Source organism: Styela clava, chromosome 12 (genome assembly GCF_964204865.1).
Source record: "Styela clava chromosome 12, kaStyClav1.hap1.2, whole genome shotgun sequence".
Taxonomy (NCBI): Eukaryota; Metazoa; Chordata; class Ascidiacea; order Stolidobranchia; family Styelidae; genus Styela; species Styela clava.
The window spans coordinates 14,865,782-14,887,470 of record NC_135261.1 but is presented as its reverse complement, the minus strand read 5'-3'; the positions used below and the strand labels follow the sequence as shown (position 1 = coordinate 14,887,470).

Genomic DNA, 21,689 nt, shown 5'->3' with positions numbered 1-21,689 from the left:
TTGAAATCCAATCGTTTATTAAACGACGCGCAAGTGACCTGTCGTTTCACTTGTTACCAAAATTTCAAATAGTAAATTGCTATTCTAATAGTTGAATATATACCCAGCCCTACTCAGTAACCAGTAATTATTGACTCGATAAATGTTATGTGAATAAACTTGCTTTTTATGTTTTATGTAAATTCTTACGTAAATCGTAACTTGGCTGATAATTAAGTTTCGCAAAAACGATTGCGGCCCGCAGTGAGTTTCTGGCTTGTTGCGGACTCATTCAAACGCTCCGCGGACTCATTTGAGACCGCAGAAAACCTATGGTGTTCTACTAGTATTTTGTTTTGCAACTTTCCAATTTAGAAAATTTGGGTTGCCACCATTGTTCGAATTCGAACTCGCGAGAAACACCACAGTTATCTATCAAAGCGTGTGCAACCTCGTGTTTTCGTCGGAAATCCGCACGTGATTTTTGAAATCCAATCGTTTATTAAACGACGCGCAAGTGACCTGTCGTGTCACCTGTTACCAAAATTTCAAATAGTAAATTGCTATTCTAATAGTTGAATATATACCCAGCCCTACTCAGTAACCAGTAATTATTGACTCGATGAATGTTATGTGAATAAACTTGCTTTTTATGTTTTATGTAAATTCTTACGTAAATCGTAACTTGGCTGATAATTAAGTTTCGCAAAAACGATTGCGGCCCGCAGTGAGTTTCTGGCTTGTTGCGGACTCATTCAAACGCTCCGCGGACTCATTTGAGACCGCAGACTTGGGTAGGAAAACACTGTTCTATCGTATTTAAACGTCATCACCTTCAATCTGCAATAAATACGGATGCGTAATAAAACAGGATACGTTCATATAAAGTAATTTTTTCATGCAATGAGTGATGCTTTTGTAAGATGTGAATGTGATTATGGATGAATGTCTGGGTTTCAAGTTTAAGCTAATCTCAGAAGCTGCAATCCAAAGTTTTGTTGTTCGATTGGGTAGCATACACAGCTCCGCTGATGCAGTCACCACTAGGCGCTATCGAGCAATTTATAGCGTGAACTTTTTTGAGATTATTGATATCTGAGATCAAATATTCTAACCTTAAACTTATTATTACATACCCATTAGTTTATATATTTTAGAAGGCACTAGTATCCTGAAAGAGAAATATTTTTGATGTTAAAAATGGTAATGTAAAAAAAAACATTAATTAAAAATAAAATATTTTCTTACAAATTAATAGTTAAACATTAACTTGTACGAGATTACTTCACAATGAAAGTTCTCACTCTGGCGATCGGTATTTTGTGCATGTCTTTTGGTAAGTTGGTATTTGCTTTTGGAAATTAGCGTAATTGTTTACAAATTATTTAATTTTTTTGATGCCGATTCTAATTTTTTTCCTTCCTCTGCATATTTCTTATGATGATTAATAAAACGTTTTTTTATTCAAGCAGTGTATACTAAACGTGTATTATATTTATGGCATTGCAGTATAATTTTAAATATTTTAAACGCTTCACAAGTTTGCTGGTTATGTTTCTCGAAATTTATTAGCATTGACCGTGTATGAAACAACTCAGAAAAATACAATAGGGAACTTTCTTGAATTACAGTGTACAGTGGCTCAATTGGTCCTTTTGACCTCAAAAAAAATTCTTTAATTTAGTTGGGGTTATTTAAGAAAATCGAGTATGCATTTTGGAACAAATAAAAATAATTATACCAAATTGAAAAATTTTATATTCGATTTCAAGGTTTATTTTTGTTATGATTTGAATCACCAATTATTTGCTTTGCTCAGCTTTGTTGTGTAGCATACACAATATAATTACAGTTTTAATTTCTAACTTCGTCGTTCAAACAAACTTATTAGTTTGTATATTGTTTGACTTTCTCTTACACTTTAGCATATGCTGATCTACATGGAAATCCACCAGAAGGTAAGTAACGGTATCTTTTTTTTACCGTTTTCCACGCAATATATGCTGTGACAACTAGGGAAAGTTCCTATAAAACATTATAAAATTGTAATACTGCTTGTATTCGAATCTTTTAAATTTTTTTTTCAAATATATATAACAAAAAGATATATATATTTACAAGCACGTCAAACAAACTTTGCCAAACAACGCTATAATTCTAATAATTTTAAGTAATTCATTTTTTGTTCTATTTTATTATTAGGCGGGCGTGGAGCTGATGATGAAAGTGGAAAACTTATGGAGTTTATGACCGACCTCCTAGGTATGACTTTTTCTAATACAATGAATTGACGAACGACTATTGTATTATTTAATGTTGAAAATTTTGAATCATTTGAAATCAGTAAATATTGATCAATTCGTTATTTTATTTATATTGCATTGATGTAATTGCACAAAAATGTTGAGCATATGACATGTCACTCGTATTCGTATTTCAACCGTATTGAAGGGGTTTATAATTTGTTATTCTATTTTTATGTCCAGGGATGCTTCCAAAAGGCAGTGGTACGGGTGATACTGCTAAGATCATGGACTTTGTAAAACAGCTTTTCGGTAAGCCTTTGTTTGTTTTATGTATTTTAATTCTGAAAATTCAAAAGTTTCATGTGAACATTTATGAAATCGGTCTTATATGATTGAAATTTCATGCGTACAATTTTACTAATCATTAAAAAATTTCAGACTCTGACAAAAAAGGCGGGGAAGACGGAGAAAGAGGTATTTTTCCATATTCTTCAATTTTGATATTAAAACATGGAGTTTATGTTACGACGCGGAGAGAAAAAAAGCTATGTCGTCAACTTAGAAATTGTAATAGCACAGGTTTCGGTCCAGAAAACATTCAAATTATATTGTTACTATGATATATAGTACGTGAATATAGAACAATTATTTCGGAAGATGTATATAATTTATTTAAACGTATAAAATTTGGGGGTGAAATTTCTTTATTTTCGCTATTGTGCTCGTTTTTTCCTTATGAAATTTTTTATTGTAATTTCTTCATCAGACGACAGCTCATGGAAGGGCGGTGACACTGTATCAAAATTGGCCATGGGAATTTTCAGCGGAATTCTCAAAGGTTCAAAAATTACTTTTTATGAAAACACTTTTTAAAAAATATTTTTGAGTACTTCCTTCATGATTTAATTTATCGTGTTAAGTAGAACTTTGGCATTTTGTTGACAAAGTAAATAAAATGAATGAAAACAAGTAACACAAGTAAATTTTGTTTGTTTATATGTGATGCTAAATCACAATTTGTACAAGTTGATCTCAACGAAATTTCAGTTTTTTTAAAAATTGGCTAAAATATGTAAAATTTGTGTATTCCCGTTTAAATTTGTAATATTCCCGTTTAAAAACCTAATTAATGGATTGATCTTTATTTTACACCAGGGCAAGGTGTCGGCGAAAGTGGTAAGCTAATATAATAAGCTTAAGTCATATCTTGTATCAAATCGACTATTCAGATGATAAAAAAGAAAATCCCCCTTTTTATGTAGTTAAACAATAATTAATATTTCCAACTTAATTAATCTTTATTCTCGTCAATATTGAGGTGAAAAATATGTTGATTTAATCATTCGACAATGTTGAAGTAAATTTAGACTTGAGAATAAATTTATGCTTAAAAACCATCTGTGTTTTAGATGTAGTGCCCAATTTACATTAAATATATTTTTTAAAACATTTAACATCTCAATATTCAAGGATTTGGTGGAGGCGACTGGGATCCCGTAGCAACGGCAAATTCAATAAAAGACTTGATTTCGGGAACGTTTAAAACTGTTTTCGAAAAGTGTAAGTCTGCGAATTGGTAATTATAAATTTGTACCGTACATTCTTGCTACGGAAATACATCAATTTTACACTCATAATTAATCAAACAATTAATGTTTGCAAATCAAACATTAACTGCAAACTTGAAAATACGATGTGAATTGCCTTATAATCATTCAAATTTGTTTTCTTTATAACATAAATATAGCAAGGCTTTAGTTATTTGCACTGCATAAAGAGGCTTCGCTTCTTAAAGGAGTTAAATAATACTCTAAAGTAAGAGTTGTCTAATGGAACGTTAATTAAGATTATTTGGGTTTGTACATTTTCTATCCATACAGATATACCTTCAAAAAACTTTGATATTGAGAAAAACTCAGAAAAATTCACAATAGCAACTATGGACATATTGGACGGACTGTTTCCAGGATGTAGGTTTTCGTTTGTTGCTATTTTGTGGAAAGAATAATTTATTAAAAATCAAAAGCATAGTTGACAGCCTATAATAAACCCCTAAATACAAATAGTTCGCTGGCAGACTTTGGCACACTAATCATCAATTACATATTTGCTCTTTTAAAATTGTATTGTTGCTTATTTGTCTTTATCGCTTCGAAAATAAATATTATAAACAGGGTTTTCATGTCATCAAACCAGCCAATTACCATCGCGTTGTTACATATTTTAACAGGGCGAAAACAAGATGGGTACAGTAGAGGGGTGGATATCGATGTGATTAAGTTATTGGGTGAGTGATTCTCTAATATGGGGAAAATTTACCTAATTAGTGTGAATGCAACGAACAAGATTATTTTCACTTTTTAATAATGTTTAGGTATTTTTGTCTAATACTCAAAAATTTTTTAATCTATAATTACTCCATTTAGAAGGAATTCTATATATTCAATATTGCTTATAAGTAAATAACTTCAATAGCAATCTAACAAAAGTAAAAATTAAATGAAATGGATTGTTATATTTTTCATTTTAAATCGAGAACTTTATATATATTTTTGTATTTTTAAATACAGAAAGTATTGAGGGCGATCAACGAATCACTGTAATAACGTTCATTGAAAATTATATGGGTGAGATTTTAAATAATACATCAACGAGAATATCGGTCAGAGACCGAAGACTTATCGATTGAAAGTCAGGAGATCCCCAAAAGAGCGCTCTTACTCCATAGTGACACCTTGTGTCCCATCACTAATTAATTAATAACTCGCTAATTATACGACATAATTCATCCAAAGTCAATAGGCTTCTGGTACGACATATGATGAATACCTATTAACATACTTACCGAATAAAATCGATGAGTAATAAATAATATTATGCTTGAGGTATAATGAAAATTATTATATTTGTAAATATTTGCATATTTTTGCTTATATAGGAAACAAAGCCAGTGGAAATACGATTGTTGAATTCATGAAAACGTTATTAGGTAAGAATGAGTTTTATTATAGGATTTCATGCGCATCTTTATTGTCATTTATCTTTCTCAAATAAACATTAATATTGTAATAAATATGAAAGAATATAATAAAGATAATATATAAATTTCGAATATTTTTCTATAGCAAAATTTTGTGAAGAAAAAGTGTATTTCAAATTATGAATATTGCATAATGATTTTTATTAATGCAGATTGGCTTTTATTGACTGTTTATAAATATGAAAACATGGTGGAAATAAGTCTAAAAGCGCTCTGTATTTTGAAATGTTTCAGGTGTCAGCAAAACAGATGGTAAATGGGTAACGGAAAAGGAAGATTGGATATCTAAATTGACTATGGGAGTTACCAGAGGCATGATAAAAGATTGTAAGCATTGGTTGATAATAATTCAGTAGGAAGCGTGCTTTTATGTAAAAAAATTGTACATTTTTTTTTTCAATTTTTCAATTTTTCTGAATTATTGTTAGACAATCATGTTGATCCACAATTGAAAATTATCCATTTATATATATATTGTGTTAATAATAAAAGTTTTCACCATATTAATTTTTAAAAGTTTTATTATTGAAAAAAAGTATTCATTCAATTTGATAAAAAATAAATACAAACACATTTATTCTTTATTGTTTTTAGGGCAAGCGAAAGATGGAAAGGGTGAGTTTATGAATCCATTCAAAATGCTATATCTTCAAAATATTAAATTACCCTAAACGTTTTATTTACAAAGGTAATAAATACATGATTCGATTGAAGCTTAGATCTAACTCGTTGTTTAAATCCGTAGTGATGAATTTTAATTTTTAAACCCAAGTTGTAAAACATCAAAATTTTAACCCCATTCCCCCACTATTCGATTTTGATGGTAAATAGTTTTCAGAACTTTTATGGTTATATATTTAAATTATTAAAATCTTATATGAAAAGTATAGAAGTTGATATCCTAAATCCAAACTATCTCATCTATATTGCTCTTAACAGACGGTGTTGGACTTAGCTGGAATGCCACAGCCTCTGCCAATTCAGTCAGAAATGCGGTCAATGGTATTTTCAAAGAGGTTTTTCCTGACTGTAAGATTCTTTTGTTATTTAAGTGAAATGGGGTTTGGATACAAATAAGAAATAAAAATAAATTATAAGATTCTATCTAAATAATAAAAAAAAAAACAATGCTAAATAGATATCTTATTTTCTATCATACATTCCCTTTATTTAAAATGTTCAATTATTTTATAATATATCATTCTAAACATAGGTATGTTAATGCCTTGATTTGGCTTTGATTTGAACGACTTTAGTTTATAACCAACTTTTCCATTTTACTCCAGGGGACGAAAGTACAGATCAACCAAGTAAGTTGAAAAATATAAACACTTAAAATATATACCATCAAAAATACACTCCCAAAACGGACAAGAATATATCGGGAATGAGTTCTGGAATAAATTCTATGATCTCATAGCTTTATTTTGAGGGGACCTACTGAATTCATCTAAGCATGGAAAATCTTGCTATGTTCTTGGTCAAATTAAAATATCTCTGTTTAGTTTTTATAGAATTGCTATATACAACAAAAACGACTAATTGTCAACAAAATATTTGCTGATTTTTTTTTAACAATGTTGATACAACTTTCAGCCACGCCCAATCTGGCAAATTGTACATGGCCGTTTTCATGCATGTCATTCGATCCGAAAATGTACATAATATAATATTTAGACTAATTCATTCGAAAGGAGGTCTTCTAAAACTTCAGAAACAAAAGTTCTCTCTTGCAATCTTTCAGCTGTTAACGCGCATGGCCCACTTTTATTGTCGTATTTTTTTTTGCTGACTGTTTGATGGGTTCGAAATGTGAACGCTGAAATTGCAATACTTGATAAATTCCAGAAGTCATATAGGGTTTACTCCTCCTATATTGTTGGATGGAGAATTAAAGTAGCTTCAAAACAACATCCGAAAGCATTGTAGATCAAAAAATTAACCGCAAGAACTTTTTATCGAAGTCTCGTGGTCTTTTCATCAGAGTTTCGTGGTAACTAGATTTTATGAACCTGGCTGTCTTACTTTGAACATGATGAAATCGTGAATTTATACTATTATAATTACCAATATTTTGTCACACAAAATTTTTGAAATCCAAAATGATTATTTGTTAACAATGATATAATAGAGACTCTCAGCAGAAAGCAAAAACTAAATCTAAAATGTTGAAATGAAATATTATTCAGAGGCAAAAATCTGTCAAGAAAATTACTCGATGTCATCTAGAACAGACAGAAAAAATCCAAAATCAATTTGAACTGCTAACTTATTCAAATCATATTTCATGAAAGAATCACTAAGACGAGATATAAAAAGCAAGGAGTAAACGATACTGTATTATGGTATCATTTTCAAATTTGTTATAGGTGGATTCGGTGTATTCTGGAATCCTGAAGGAAACTCAGAAAAATTTACCAGAGCAACCATGGACATTTTGGATAAGCTCTTTCCTCAATGTAAGATTTTGCTGCAAGTCAAAAAGTCATAAATAAATCCTAATTTCAATTCTTAATAACTATCTGTGTATAAGTGAAATACTTTGAAAAATTTAACCACGGAACACAAGCAATTTTTAAAAAAAATTTATTTACTTGTGAATCTCAAGGTAAAAACAATTTCTAACAATAGACTTCAACAAAATGCTCTCTTAAAACTTCACAATACTTTATTTGAATACGACAATTATTTTTCTAATAATTGAACAGGGAGAGAAAGAATGAGATATGGTAAAGGATTGAGTAGCTCAGCAAAAGATGGAATTGGTAATTTTTTGGGGGGTATTCTTTTAGTGACTCATAAGCTTTAATATTTTTGCTTGAACCGATTTCTTTAGAAAAAACAATAGTGCTGGAGTTATAAACAAACGAATCGCTTCAATATATTATATTTATTTTTTGTAGATTATATATCACAAAACTTTAAAGATGCTTGGTTGTCCTATGAACTTTTTATTATTCATGCAGTGATTAAATAACCCCTGATCAAAGTTATAATAGCAACCGAAAATGTAAATCCCTTTAAAAGCGAAAATGGCTATTTTGACAGACAACTGCATATAGTGTATATTCTCTGCAAGATTTGAAGTCATAGTACAGAGAAACACGTAATGGTGAACAAATCAAAGGTGTTCTGCCCCAAGTCTACTTGCAAAATCCGTATAGTTAATTTGATAGTGTCGGATAGTGTAGTATTGGGTGTTGGTGGTATATTTACATAGTAAAAACTCTTTTTCTTCCCCCAGGGAGATAAATTTATACTACATTTTATTTATTCTTCATTTTACTTTTATTCCAATTTTATCATTAATTTATATTTCGTTTTTTTTTAAATCAGGCAGTGATTTAGGAGATGGGAGAGTTGCCGTGATAACGTTCGTTGAAGATTTTCTGGGTGAGAATTAGAATCACTAGTTCAACCGACATTAGGATGTAATTTTAATTTTATTTTTGTTTACCTACAGAAGGTGATGCTGGCGGCAGCGATAAAATTGTGGAATTTGCAAAAGTCTTACTTGGTAATACTTGATTTGTTATAGTTCTTAATTAATAAGGCAGTAAAGCAATACTCAAAACTATACAAGCATAAAATATTTTTAAATATACCTGAAAGATAATAAAATAAAACATTGTGAGGAATTAATATTTTATTTTTACTTTTTAAAAATGTCTGAACGCTTAAATAAATTTTGAGCCTTCTTCGTGGAAGATAAATTAAAAAAATATTTTTGAAATATTTTAGGTGTGAGCAAAAAAGATGGAATGTGGAAAGCAGTAAGAACATTAGACACGGTATCAAAATTGACCTTGGGGATTATAAAAGGGATGGTTTCAGATTGTAAGTTTTCAATGTACATTCTAACTCTTTTTGCCTAATCATTGCACTTTTAATATGAACTCCATTAAAAAATTTTATGTCTATTTTTAAGCTATAAAATATGTAGCGTTGCATTTGATTATTAAATTACTTGCATTTGGTCTACTGGACCAAACATTTTTGTACTGTATACTGTATACATTTTTGTACTGTATATTCATATTATTAGATTCATATTCATATTATATTCATATCATATATATTCATATTATTATCTGATTGAATTAATTTTAAATGAATTCCACTGATTTCCATGATAAATATAAAATGTTTTGTGTTGTTATATGGGCTTCGTGTGCACAAATATTCCATAATTATTTTAATTTTAATAGTTTTAAAGTATAGTGGCATAATTTTGATAAAATATTAAATTCTAAGTTTTTCTTTCAACTCTCTACTTTTTACAGGGCAAGAAAAAGATGAAGGTAGTATGTTTTTTCAATAATTTATTTTTTATTTGAAGATTTTAAATGTGAACTTGTTTTCAATTTTTAGAAACTGGTATTCCGATGTTCAGTTTCGGTCAAGGTAGTTGGGATCCTATTGCAAGTGCAAATACTGTCAGAACTTTAGTTAACATGGTCATGAAAAGCGTTTTTCCGGACTGTAAGCATTTCATACTACTTTTTAGTTTAAAATAACAAACAAGCATATCAAGATTTTGAGCATTTTCAAAAAACCGCTAGAAGCAGAATTTTATTTACTTTAAAAAATGACAAAACCTTTTGCGGTTACGGTATATAAGGCATAAGAACATATAATGTAAGCAAAATTTAAAAACATAAATTGCTCCAAAACTTTTTGAAGTAATCAGGCATAAAATCAAAAGCTGCATTTAACTTACTGGCGTAAGTTCGCGAGTAAGGCTATATTTCATGGATTTATTAGTTATTCATAATGAATTCTCAGAGGTGAAACAAAGGTAATTTAGTGTGGAAGAAAGTGAATGTAATAACATTTTAGTATTTTTATTTTTCCAGGGGATGAAGGGCAAAGCAGACCAGGTGGGTTTGCCAATAAAGTGTATACCCTATAAAATTATATGTAATATAATAATTTTATAAGAAAACAATTCAGTAAAATTGTAGGATAATCAAAAACATGAACGTTTACTCAAATTTGCTTTTGTGTCAAATATATATTTTATACCTGGTTGAATAATTGAATCGAACTGCACTACTAGTCAAGGTAGTGTTTTTAATTTGTTGAATAATCCACTTTGAACTGCAATGCTAATACGTCAGAAATTTGCTGTCCACAAAATTATTGCCGACTATATGTTTGGTTTTTATTTCACATTCTCATTTTAGGAACACTAGGAATGGCATTTGATATCGAGAAAAATGCTGAACAATTTACCGAGGCAAGTATGGACGTTTTGGATGGAATGTTGCCTAATTGTGAGTTTATTTTCAATATTTTTAATTTTATCTAAATTGATCCGATTATTTTTTATTTGCTAAGCCAATAGTATATTGTTCAGTTTGTTTTTTCAAATATCTAACGAAAATTTTCTTATTGAAAACTATGCCCACATTTCCATCATTGCAGATTTTTTCTGTATCATACAAGTAATCCACAAAATACACAATGTAGAAATAATATTATTAATTTATTACCAATATTTTTTCGGTGATGTCTATTCAAATTCCAATAACTTAAATGCACTGTAATCCATATTTTTTAAAAAGGGCGCAAAAGGATTGACTATGGAAAAGGATTAAGTGTTGATGTAGTTGATTTGGTGGGTAAGTAAGCATTCACTTAATTTTTACTATAAAAGATGTTTTTATTAAATATTATATATTTACAATGTTTCTTTATATTTTATTGCAGATGGAGACGATGGGGACCAGAGAGTAGCAGCAATCAAATTTGTCAACGATTTTCTAGGTAAACGTTTGAGTACTGTTACCATTTGAATATAGAATTCTTCTCTCATGTGATATTTGACATGTGAACCAATAGTTGAGAGCTAATGGGATTCAAAATTGCAAACGAGAACTAAGGTTTTACCGTTTTTGTATTATATTTGAAAACAATAAGTTTTCGTAAATTATCGGACACTCGCCAAGCGCCCACTGCACATTCCTATAGTATTATACTAAACATTTACATATAGTTTTAATTTTATTGAAACCGTTTTTTGAATTTTATCTTTTCAAAGCAATGCAAGACATTGCTTTATTTAAAAATATAAAGGAAAATGAACTTTAGCAATCAATGAAGAAACAGTTTCCGTCTTTAGTTAGCCATATAATAGGCTCTTATATTTTATATTTTTGCAGGATTTAAAGCTGGCGGGAGCAAAAAAATTGTGGAGTTCACAAAAACTCTACTTGGTGAATAAACTCTTTTTTATTTAAAATTGATAATGTATCTTTTGGAAAAGATTGTAGTAGAGCAATCAATATAAAATGATGTGCCTCAAAAATATTTCTCTCTGTTGATAAAGCTAATGAACCATATTTCCTCCTTGGACATAAGTTGTAAGTTAAAACATATGTTGAATCTAATGGCAATTTTTTTAGGTGTTCGAAGAAAGAGCGGAAAATGGAGGGTAGAAAGTCGTTCTGATGTGATATCACGATTTACAATGGGAATTATAAGAGGAATGGTTAAAGATTGTAAGAAATATTTTTTGCCTATATCTATTCGTTCAAACCTCTTGTTTGTATTTCATTGATAAATAAACTATTCATTTGTTCTCAGGGCAAGATAAAGATGGACTTGGTACGTACTTAAGACAGGTTTTTGATAATAATTTATTTCAATATAAGTCATTAATTTACATTTCAAATTTGTAATGGTATTTTATTTATAAAATATATTATTATATATATTATCATGAAATGAAATGTCATTTTCAATTTTTTTTTAAGTTTATGTTCACTGTGAGTGCATTTTCATTTTGGTGAAAAAACAACAACTACTGACTGACTGACTATCTGCTGTTTTCCAGAAACATTTTTTCGGTCAGACAAAATGATGTAACAATTTTCAAGTTTTGTTATATCCGACCTTTGTGTCAAAATAGCAAGTTAAAGAACTAAAATAAAAATATTTGAAACATTGGGGTTTGTTTAACTCAGTGAGACGTATTTGTAACAATTTTTTTTTCTATACACTTTTAGTTGGTGTTGGCTTAAACTGGGATCACAAAGCATCTGCCACCACTATTGCAAAATTGATCAATGATGTTATGTCAAGCACATTTTCGACTTGTGAGTTTATTATAAAATTCTGATTTTTTTATATGACATATCATTTTCATTCTGATTCATATGAAAATGAAATTTGATAACGCGTTATAAATATTGAAATTTACAAATATGACATGTCATTTTTAATGTGAATATCCCATTGCATATTCTTTATTTTTTAAATTCATTTATTTTTTTTATTTTTTTTTACACTAGGGGATACAGTGACAGATGCACCAGGTAAGTCACTAGGCAAAACATATTCTACATCGCCAAGCTTTTGATTCGGCCATATTTACATTTTTTTTCTTCTTTAAAGTACAATGATTGAATAATTTTATTTTGTATAAAAAATATAGAACGTGAGTTCTGTAATATAGATTTGATAATAATTCAACAGAGTAATATAAAGAATAAAGCTTTAAATCAGCAACTTTTTCAAATTCCACTGTTTGAGACATGCTATAAGAATGCAGAGAAAAACAGAAAAAAAAATTTTACTTTTTAAATATTACTTTGTGTGTTTATGTTCTATTTATATATTTTTGCTATGCTATTTTTTACCTTATACTGATTGAAAATTATTAACGCGTTTTGAGATAAAATTAAAATACTTTTCAGTACTTAATGCTGCTCAAATTTGAGTTATTGAGAGCACTAAGCCTATACCAGCTTCTAGCGTGGGTGCAGTTAATTTGAATCAGAGATAAATTACATAGTTTATAGATTTTATGTCTTATCAATACAGATGGATATGAGTCATTCTGGGACCCTGAAGGGAATTCAGAAAAATTCACCAGAGCATGTATGGACATTTTAGACGACGTTTTACCTGGATGTAAGATTTTATGATAAATTTTCTTTGTTGCAATTGCATCATTTGAAATAGGAGCAAAAAAAAATATAAATAAACTCAGGTCATATGGTCAGCAAAATATACATTCAAGTTTTCTTACTATGTTGCCTAAAATATCTATGTAGTATTTATTTATTCATTATTACAAGTTAGATTTATAATTCAGTTACAGTTAATTTTATCTTTTTAAAATTGAGTAGCTTGAACCTAAGCTCTAATTTGGTGATCATTTTTCAGGGAGGGAAAAACACAGATACGGAAAAAGTCTGGGTGGCCTGGCATTTGACTCATACGGTAAAAATTTTAGTTTGAAATATTTTCCTACAGTATTTTTTTAATGAAAAATATATTTTAACATAATTGAAACAAACCCAAAACAATTCATGCTTTGTTATTACCCTAATATTCAGCTAGTACCATTTTATAAGTGGCATAGACATTTGAAAATAGTTTTTTTTTCATGTTTTAAGTAAACATGTTTTTTGTTTATGTGGACAGGAGGCGATCTTGGTGAAGGAAGAATTGACACTATTGTCTTTGTTGAGAACTTTTTAGGTAAAAACATATTACTATTTTTATTTACATTTACTTTTTCTAAATTTACTTATAATCTAACAATATTAATTTTCAGCAGTGCTCAATTAATACAATTACTGTCCCATATATAAACAACGCTAATGATTTTTGTTTACAGGAAGTGATGCTGGAGGAAGCGATAAGATTGTGGAATTTTTGAAGATGCTACTTGGTAACATGCTTTTTTTAACCCATCAAAATCACAAATATTGAACAAAAAGTAAAAATAGTCTTGTCTTTCTTTTATTTTCCACGGATTTTTACCAAAATTCGAAACCTATTTATGCACAAGTACAAACGTATGTAGTTTAGGTCTTTTTAAAGATTTATTTTTCCAACAATTTATTAGGGAATGAATAAATATTTATCATGGCAGCTCTAAAAAATTTTCATTTACACATATTTTGTTATTTACGGTTGGTAAAATAGAAATCATTTCATCTGCAAACCAAGCTTTTTAGAAAGGCAATGATGATTTAAAATCATGTTTTGTTTTTTAAAATATCAATTCCTTTCTTATTAACCTATTCAGTACCACTATCATCTCTATTATTTGATATTGCTTATAAATTGTTAAACACAAAACAGAAAATGGAAGGCATTGGATGAACGAGTAAATTGTGCGTCGTTTATCACATTTTATTACATAACATATTCTCAAAATAAAAATAAAAGTACTCGACCATTTTTCAAACTTAATGTTCGTTGAAATTGTTTTTTATATTATTATTTGAGCTTTCAGTAACGTTTTTTTAGTCCGTCATGAGTATGGGAAGTTTTGAACAAGCAATAAATTAAAAAAATAATGTTTTAGGTGTTGAAAAAATAGATGGAACGTGGAGAACAACAGGTCCAATGACCACGGTATCAAAGTTGACTCTGGGTATTACTAGAGGAATGATCCAAGATTGTAAGTTTTAATACTAGAATTCGTCACAAAATGTTTCATATTTTAATTAGAAATATTAATATCATGCTACCAAATCTTCTTATGATGAAAAAAAACTATTAGAAAACATACAATTGTATGCCTACAAATTGTTTTAAAATTGAGACGTATGTTCTGTTTGCGTAGAATGACATGAAGATATTTTTTACAGGGCTAGATAAAGACGAAGATGGCAAGTTTTTTTTTTTTATATGTAATCCTAGGTTTAAATTAAATTTTTTAGCTTGTCAGCATATTTGTAGAGAGTATTTTAACAAATATGCAATAGTCTTTTACAATCTTATGTTTTGAGTTTGATGGTATTGGATTCAAAGACTACCATATTAAATTTTTGAAAGTAATAAATGTCTTCTTATACAACTAAACTTTTGAAAGTGAATAGTAGAATGAAGACTTTTGTTTATAAAATTCAACATTGTTGCTCGAGTAAATTCCTTTTATACCGGATAAAAATATGGTAATATAGTTGCTTACGTATTTAGTGTCAGACTGGCCAACAGTTAGTTTTGCTGAAGGTGAATGGAATCCTATAGAAACTGCAGCAAGCATCAGAAATTTGTTCAGCGGAATTGTGAAAGGAGCGTTCCCTGAATGTAAGAATTAATATTTAATAATTTAAACACAAATTGTTTTTATCATGGAGAAATATGTTATCAGTACAAAAAGTATAAATTATGTAAACATGTTCAATAAATTCAAAATGATATTATCTTGAATCCCTTTATAGATATTTTACATACAATTAAAATACAGCATTCGACATTCGCCACTTTTACTCTATCTCTTATCATCACATATCTTAGTCAAATACAAACAAAATTCAGGGAAAAAAATATTTTCCTTTAACATATCACATATTACCATTTTGTGTATAATCGGAATATTTATTGCTTATTATAAATAATTCATATGCACTTACTGTAACGTTATTATGAAAATATTTTGTATGCGGTTAACTTTCTCATAAATTAGGTTTTTAGTAAAATTTCTCATGCCATTAAGTTACATCGATGACCAAGTCATTTTTAATCAATAAATCATTTTATTTCATAGATATTCCCGATTTTGATATTGAAAAGAATTCAGAAAAATTCACTAAAGTATCAATGGACGTTATGGATGGACTTGCTCCAGGATGTGAGAATATTTATATGGTTATAAATAATTATAACAAAATAATATATAATAATTATAACAAAATTTTAAACCTTTTTTCCAAAGGGCGCAGAAGATTGAGCTATGGTAGTGGTCTGAAATTTGAAGTAACACAATTGTTGGGTAAGAATTGACATTTTTTCTGATGAAAAAAATAAATTCCAGCAAAATTAGGTGCAATAATTGCAATTTATTTATAATATTTTCTACATCTTGTTCAGTTTAGAAAGTTAATTATTATACACATAATATGAAACAAATAAAATTTTTGTTTTGCGCAACTAAAAATATTTTTTTCGATACCTGTTTACAGTTATGTAAAATGAAAAATTAAATGAAAATACGCTAAAAATTAACCACCATTTTTTAATTACTTTTTCATCCAAAATCCTATTTATTTTCAATGAATGCAAATATAGGAGTTGGTGATGGCGATCATAGAGCTGCTGTAGTGACGCTTATTAGTGATTATCTTGGTGAGTAAATATTTGAAAAGTACATATTCAAATTTGAGGTATGATTAATGATTTTAGTTTATTTTTTTTTTGATGTTATGTTGTTATGCTTTTATGATTTTATACTTCATGTTAACTAAAGTTCACAAAATTTATCAAAAGATCTTTTTTATTTTCAGAAAAGTCCAGTTTAATGATATATTATTTTTGTAGGAAATAACAAGATTGTGGACTTTATGAAGACTTTGCTAGGTAGGATATTTTACACACAATTTCATTACGTTCCTCGGCATCAATAATAACTAACAATACATTTTTTTGTTCAATGAAAAAAAAAAAAATTCGTAAATTATATTGCAATAAGATTTAAAGATGAAAAGTTACATTTTGTTTTGTATATTTTATTGATATCGAATAAAAATTTGGTCTTCAGTGTGCATCGTAGGAAAAACAGAACTCAAATTTATGCAGTGCTACATTGGGTGTGTTTAATGTATCATCATATATTCCTATTAAAAAAAGATTTACCTGGTCATATATATGCTTCATTGTATAATACTATATTATTTTATTTTTTTAGATAAAAGTATACGTTTGAACACAATTTAAATATTTCATGATATAAATATTTTACAAAACTGCTCAAACACGCAAATTATTGATGCTTTCATGTTTGTTTGCCGCACGAATACAATTTCATTTTTACTTTTTTCTGTTGGTTGAATTATCAAATTTCTAACTATTTTCTAACTATCACTTATCATTGTGAAAAATACATTTAAATATTCCAGGTGTAAAAAGAAGTGGTGGAAAATGGGTAACTGCACGGGAACCAGACATTATATCAAAATTTACTATGGGAACTACTAAAGGCCTAATCACAGACTGTAAGTATTGTTTCATCATAAATTTACGGATGTTGTTACACGTTCTATTTTTTCACTACATTCAACTATTATAAATTTTAAAAATATGTTTGTGTATTTCAATAAATCACAAGTTTTCTTGAAAAGAGTTAATTAGTGCATTGAATGAAAATTAAAATAATAATAACAAAAATATGTAAACGTTATATGTAGTTCTTTTAGCACCATAAAATTTTTATTTATTACGTATATTACACATTACATTTATACTTATTCATAATCAGGGCAAGAAAAAGATGGGAAAAGTGAGTGTATGTTTTGTTTAAAATCTTAATTTATTCACTTTTTGACATATAAAATACTATGTGCTTGAAAATAGTTTGTATTATGTTTTTTAAACTTTTCCATTATTATCATTAGAATTTATATTTTATGTTTATATTTTTCTCAAAATGTATGGCTGAGACTCTTTTTAACTATTTTCTATACAAGATGCCGGAAATGACTGGGATCCTACCGCCTCGGCCAAATCAATCAGAGAAACAGTAAATGGAGTTTTACGTGGTGCCTTCCCAGATTGTGAGATACTTTATATCTTTGATATTTTTTAATCAACGAGGAACGTCCGATTAATAAAAATTATAGTTTATGACTACAATATCATGTACTAAACAAAATGACATGTCTTCAAACTCCAAAAATTTTGCAATATTTTTTTTTGTCGATAAACCTCTTTTTGAAATGACGTTCAATTTATTCTAACGGGTTTCTTTTATTAATCAGGGGACAGCACAAGAGACAGGCCAGGTAAGTGTATAATTTATACTTTACGTTGCTAGTTAGTAATTTACTTTTTCAAATATTAAAAATCGATTCCCATTTCCAAGTATTACATATCTGTATTTTATACCAATATATATATCTTAAGTCGCAATTCTTTAAACTTTCGTATTTGTAAACAAATAGTTTGAATGATTTTTATTTATTTTGTTGCCATAATACCAATTTTCTTTAAATTTAATTTTATTTATCATTTTAATATAGATGTAGCAGGTATAAATTGGGATCCGGTAGCAAATTCAAAAAAATTTACCAAAGCATGTATGGATATCATGGACGAGACATTCCCGAAATGTGAGTTATTTAGCTTGCACATTACTTCTCATAACAAAAATGAAATAAAAACATAAATAATATTCAAAATAAAAACCTAATTGGTTCAACATCTAATAACATATTTTGAGACCGAAAACATCCATTAATAAATTTATTCATATTTTTGATATTGCCTCAGCACATTTTAGCTGAGAACTTTAAGGCCATTTAAAATCGTAATTCATGTCTAGCTCTACTATTACTATTTATTTTCCAATTCTAAAAAGTACAAAAGTGCAAGGTGCAAATGACAGCTATAAAACTGATTTCTAGTATATGCAGTTTGCATTCAACCTGTTAGGATTAATTGTATTCAAATTTATTCAGGAACTTATTTTGTAATTACTATTTCTTCCACCCTCATATTGTTTGTTTGTGAAAATATGACTTCGATTTCCATTCCCTAAACGATGACTGAAAAACAGCAAAAAGGGGAAAAATCATGAATCTGAATCTAATTGTCAATTATAAATTGAAAATATGCTTACATATATATATATATTTAAATAGGGCGGCAGAGGGTCAGATATGGCAAAGATTTGGATGCTGGAGCAAAGAAATCTATTGGTAAGATTTTATTTAAAAAAAAATTTAAATCTCACATTGGTAAAATAAATATTTTTTATGATGAGATATATTCAGAACATAAATAATTTGTAGTGAGCGCTGAGCGCATAATTGTAAAGCAAATGAATTTCATCAAGTTCAAAGTTTCATATTCAACTTTTAAGGCAAGGTAAAGTTTATTTATTAAAAATAAATAATTTCATGTTGTGCTTTTGCTCAAAGTGAAAATTTATTTTTCAATAACGAATCCGTGTTGTTACAATTATTTACTCAAGCATGCTATCATTTGTTTATTAACTATCTTGTTTTGCGACTATGAAATTCTTACGGGTTTCAATAGTACAAAAACCTAGAATGTCTATAATTTTGATACTAGAAAATTTACTTTATTTGGTGTGGACTGTTTTTGACATGAAGGTTCGAGTTTTATCCAAGTTGAACAATTTTTCTTTATATATACTTTAAGTTTAAAGCACCCAACTTTAAATATTCGTTACCATTATGACGTAATTCGAAATTATTTAATGTTTGGTTTAAAGGTGATGGACGAGTTGATGTGATTCAATTCTTAGACAATTACATGGGTGAGCTAATTTATCTTTTTTTAGATGTTATACTATAAAGTTTTATTGTCATACTTTCCGAATGGCTTTGCTATAACTGTATCGTAGTCAGTTTTTACTAACCGTGTTCAATATCAAAACTTGACAACGACTTTCAGCATTGTGATATTCACTCATGTCAATAAAATATATTTAAATTATAATGATACAAATATATAATGGTGCTTTCTTTTTTGTTCGCAGGAGGCAACGTAGTGGAATTCGGAAAAGCACTTCTCGGTAAGAGTTTCTTATTGTAGAAGTGTAGACATGTAGAAAATTGAATACAGTAATTCTTTTTACATTTTTTAAACCTTATTAATTTGTATAGTCCGAATTTTTTGAGACTTTTCTAAAGTTTTTTTTTATTTTTTATATTTTTCCTAATATTACGACTTTGACTTTTAAAATTTGATTGTTTGCGCGGTATACATTTTCAGTTATTAGGGTGTACAAATATCGATTCTAAATAAAAAAAACTCTGTAATTATCTATCGAATATAAGTCAAATCAAGTAAACGATATATTAAATTGCTCACACAGCTAAACATTTAAATTTTTCTACTATAATAACTCACATATTTTTTGCAAAACAACAAGTTATAAATTGCACTGAATTAGTTTAAAATGTAGTTTAAATATGAACAATATATTAACAAAAAAATGAATTCAGGTGTTAGAAAAGTTGGCGGAAAATGGATGGCAGCAAAATCATCAGATACGGTATCCAAATTAACTTTGGGAATAACCAGCGCAATGGTAGAAGATTGTAAGTTTTAAAAATATGTTTGAGTTTTGTTAACAAAATTACCTACATAGACAAAGCTGGGGTTACGTCAAATGAAATAAATTTTAAAAATTACAAGTGAGTCAAATCAACTTTCAATGTACAAAATACTGATAAAAAAAAGTTAGTAAAGTAATATTATTAGACGCACAAATATAATTTATTCGGATTAGGATGGTGTAATATATATATATTTCAGTTGACTTTAAAATCATTTTTTGAAGTAGTCCCAAGTTTGACACGTAAAAATTATCAAGAATGAATGAACCTCTCCAATTTACAGTTTGTTGTGGAATATTATATTTCCTATTTTATCAAAATTCTAGAAGTGTTGTAAGAAACAATTGCATATCAAATATATGTATTTTTAGGGCAAGAAAAAGACGACAGTGGTAAATATGACAATAAGAATGTTTATAAAAATTGCATTGTTATATTCACATAATATGATCAAATATTGCATCTTACTATCCGTTTGTTGGTATTTGGATTCACCTGACTTTGATTTAAATATTTTTCCTTTTTAATGATCTACATCAAATTTCTAATGCCATTTCTGTGCTTAATTTTCTCTCAGGCCAGTTCAAAATGTGTCATGATTTAATAGTTCATCTCAAATAAATCTGTGGAATAAAAATGAATATGTTTCCATTTGCAATTCTAGAATATTAGAATTGTGATTTTATAAAAACATTCCTGTAATAGTATATTATATATATTTTTCAAAGTCTCAGATGGATCTGGCAAAGGAGATTGGGATCCAGAAGAAACAGGAAGATCAGTGAGAAATTTGATTACAGAGACACTGCGGGGAGTGTTTCCCGATTGTGAGCACTTTTGCTATTTTATTATTGTTTTAATGTAATCATTTAGTTAGAACATTGGTTCTCAAACTTTTGAGCCGCGCCCATTTTTATCAATTCGCTTTTAGCAGTACATGAAGTACATATTTGTCCATGTCTGAATAATGTTTTTTAGTAAACTACAATAAAAACGAATATGACATATTGGCACAATTTACTAGTTTTTTTCTATATGTATTATTTTTTGTATACTCGTAAGATATAAAACCTATTTTTCTCAGGGAACGAGGAAAAGGATGAACCGGGTGAGACCCTAATTTAGTATTTTATATTTATTTATATCAAGTAACTATCAATGTTATCGTTTTTTTATTATGTTATTAACACAGATATACCCGGTGTTAAATGGAATCCAGAAGGAAATTCAGAAAAATTCACGAAACTTTCAATGGATATTCTAGATGTTATGTTTCCCGGATGTAAGCAATATTCCAATTGTTATCGGACTGCTCATTGACAATTTTTTGTATTTTTGACCATTCATAAATAATGTCGTTTGAATACGTTGTGAAGC

General features: G+C 28.5%; 1 protein-coding gene across 3 annotated transcripts in view; it reads left to right on the top strand.

Moving 5' to 3' along the window:
• The first annotated feature begins 1,235 nt into the window (after window positions 1–1,235).
• Window positions 1,236–21,689, top strand: part of LOC120330321 (uncharacterized) — a 33,116-nt gene continuing 12,662 nt past the window's right edge. For all 3 annotated transcript variants that reach the window (XM_078118820.1, XM_078118821.1, XM_078118819.1), the window contains exons 1-56: window positions 1,236–1,315; window positions 1,905–1,937; window positions 2,182–2,241; window positions 2,466–2,534; window positions 2,664–2,699; window positions 2,992–3,063; window positions 3,381–3,401; window positions 3,696–3,785; window positions 4,106–4,195; window positions 4,456–4,512; window positions 4,796–4,852; window positions 5,164–5,214; window positions 5,500–5,592; window positions 5,860–5,880; window positions 6,205–6,294; window positions 6,552–6,575; window positions 7,635–7,724; window positions 7,974–8,030; window positions 8,602–8,658; window positions 8,729–8,782; window positions 9,007–9,102; window positions 9,549–9,566; window positions 9,637–9,747; window positions 10,122–10,145; window positions 10,452–10,541; window positions 10,833–10,889; window positions 10,978–11,034; window positions 11,430–11,483; window positions 11,673–11,768; window positions 11,854–11,874; window positions 12,276–12,365; window positions 12,561–12,584; window positions 13,093–13,182; window positions 13,438–13,494; window positions 13,699–13,755; window positions 13,895–13,948; window positions 14,591–14,686; window positions 14,877–14,897; window positions 15,208–15,318; window positions 15,779–15,862; window positions 15,947–16,003; window positions 16,300–16,356; window positions 16,549–16,587; window positions 17,127–17,222; window positions 17,486–17,506; window positions 17,694–17,780; window positions 17,985–18,008; window positions 18,246–18,335; window positions 18,867–18,923; window positions 19,463–19,507; window positions 19,730–19,765; window positions 20,199–20,294; window positions 20,684–20,704; window positions 21,041–21,139; window positions 21,397–21,420; window positions 21,505–21,594. In XM_078118820.1, coding sequence (XP_077974946.1) covers window positions 1,270–1,315; window positions 1,905–1,937; window positions 2,182–2,241; window positions 2,466–2,534; window positions 2,664–2,699; window positions 2,992–3,063; window positions 3,381–3,401; window positions 3,696–3,785; window positions 4,106–4,195; window positions 4,456–4,512; window positions 4,796–4,852; window positions 5,164–5,214; window positions 5,500–5,592; window positions 5,860–5,880; window positions 6,205–6,294; window positions 6,552–6,575; window positions 7,635–7,724; window positions 7,974–8,030; window positions 8,602–8,658; window positions 8,729–8,782; window positions 9,007–9,102; window positions 9,549–9,566; window positions 9,637–9,747; window positions 10,122–10,145; window positions 10,452–10,541; window positions 10,833–10,889; window positions 10,978–11,034; window positions 11,430–11,483; window positions 11,673–11,768; window positions 11,854–11,874; window positions 12,276–12,365; window positions 12,561–12,584; window positions 13,093–13,182; window positions 13,438–13,494; window positions 13,699–13,755; window positions 13,895–13,948; window positions 14,591–14,686; window positions 14,877–14,897; window positions 15,208–15,318; window positions 15,779–15,862; window positions 15,947–16,003; window positions 16,300–16,356; window positions 16,549–16,587; window positions 17,127–17,222; window positions 17,486–17,506; window positions 17,694–17,780; window positions 17,985–18,008; window positions 18,246–18,335; window positions 18,867–18,923; window positions 19,463–19,507; window positions 19,730–19,765; window positions 20,199–20,294; window positions 20,684–20,704; window positions 21,041–21,139; window positions 21,397–21,420; window positions 21,505–21,594 — 3,415 coding nt within the window. In that variant the 5' untranslated portion in view covers window positions 1,236–1,269. The remainder of the gene's footprint in view (window positions 1,316–1,904; window positions 1,938–2,181; window positions 2,242–2,465; window positions 2,535–2,663; window positions 2,700–2,991; window positions 3,064–3,380; window positions 3,402–3,695; window positions 3,786–4,105; window positions 4,196–4,455; window positions 4,513–4,795; window positions 4,853–5,163; window positions 5,215–5,499; window positions 5,593–5,859; window positions 5,881–6,204; window positions 6,295–6,551; window positions 6,576–7,634; window positions 7,725–7,973; window positions 8,031–8,601; window positions 8,659–8,728; window positions 8,783–9,006; window positions 9,103–9,548; window positions 9,567–9,636; window positions 9,748–10,121; window positions 10,146–10,451; window positions 10,542–10,832; window positions 10,890–10,977; window positions 11,035–11,429; window positions 11,484–11,672; window positions 11,769–11,853; window positions 11,875–12,275; window positions 12,366–12,560; window positions 12,585–13,092; window positions 13,183–13,437; window positions 13,495–13,698; window positions 13,756–13,894; window positions 13,949–14,590; window positions 14,687–14,876; window positions 14,898–15,207; window positions 15,319–15,778; window positions 15,863–15,946; window positions 16,004–16,299; window positions 16,357–16,548; window positions 16,588–17,126; window positions 17,223–17,485; window positions 17,507–17,693; window positions 17,781–17,984; window positions 18,009–18,245; window positions 18,336–18,866; window positions 18,924–19,462; window positions 19,508–19,729; window positions 19,766–20,198; window positions 20,295–20,683; window positions 20,705–21,040; window positions 21,140–21,396; window positions 21,421–21,504; window positions 21,595–21,689) is intronic.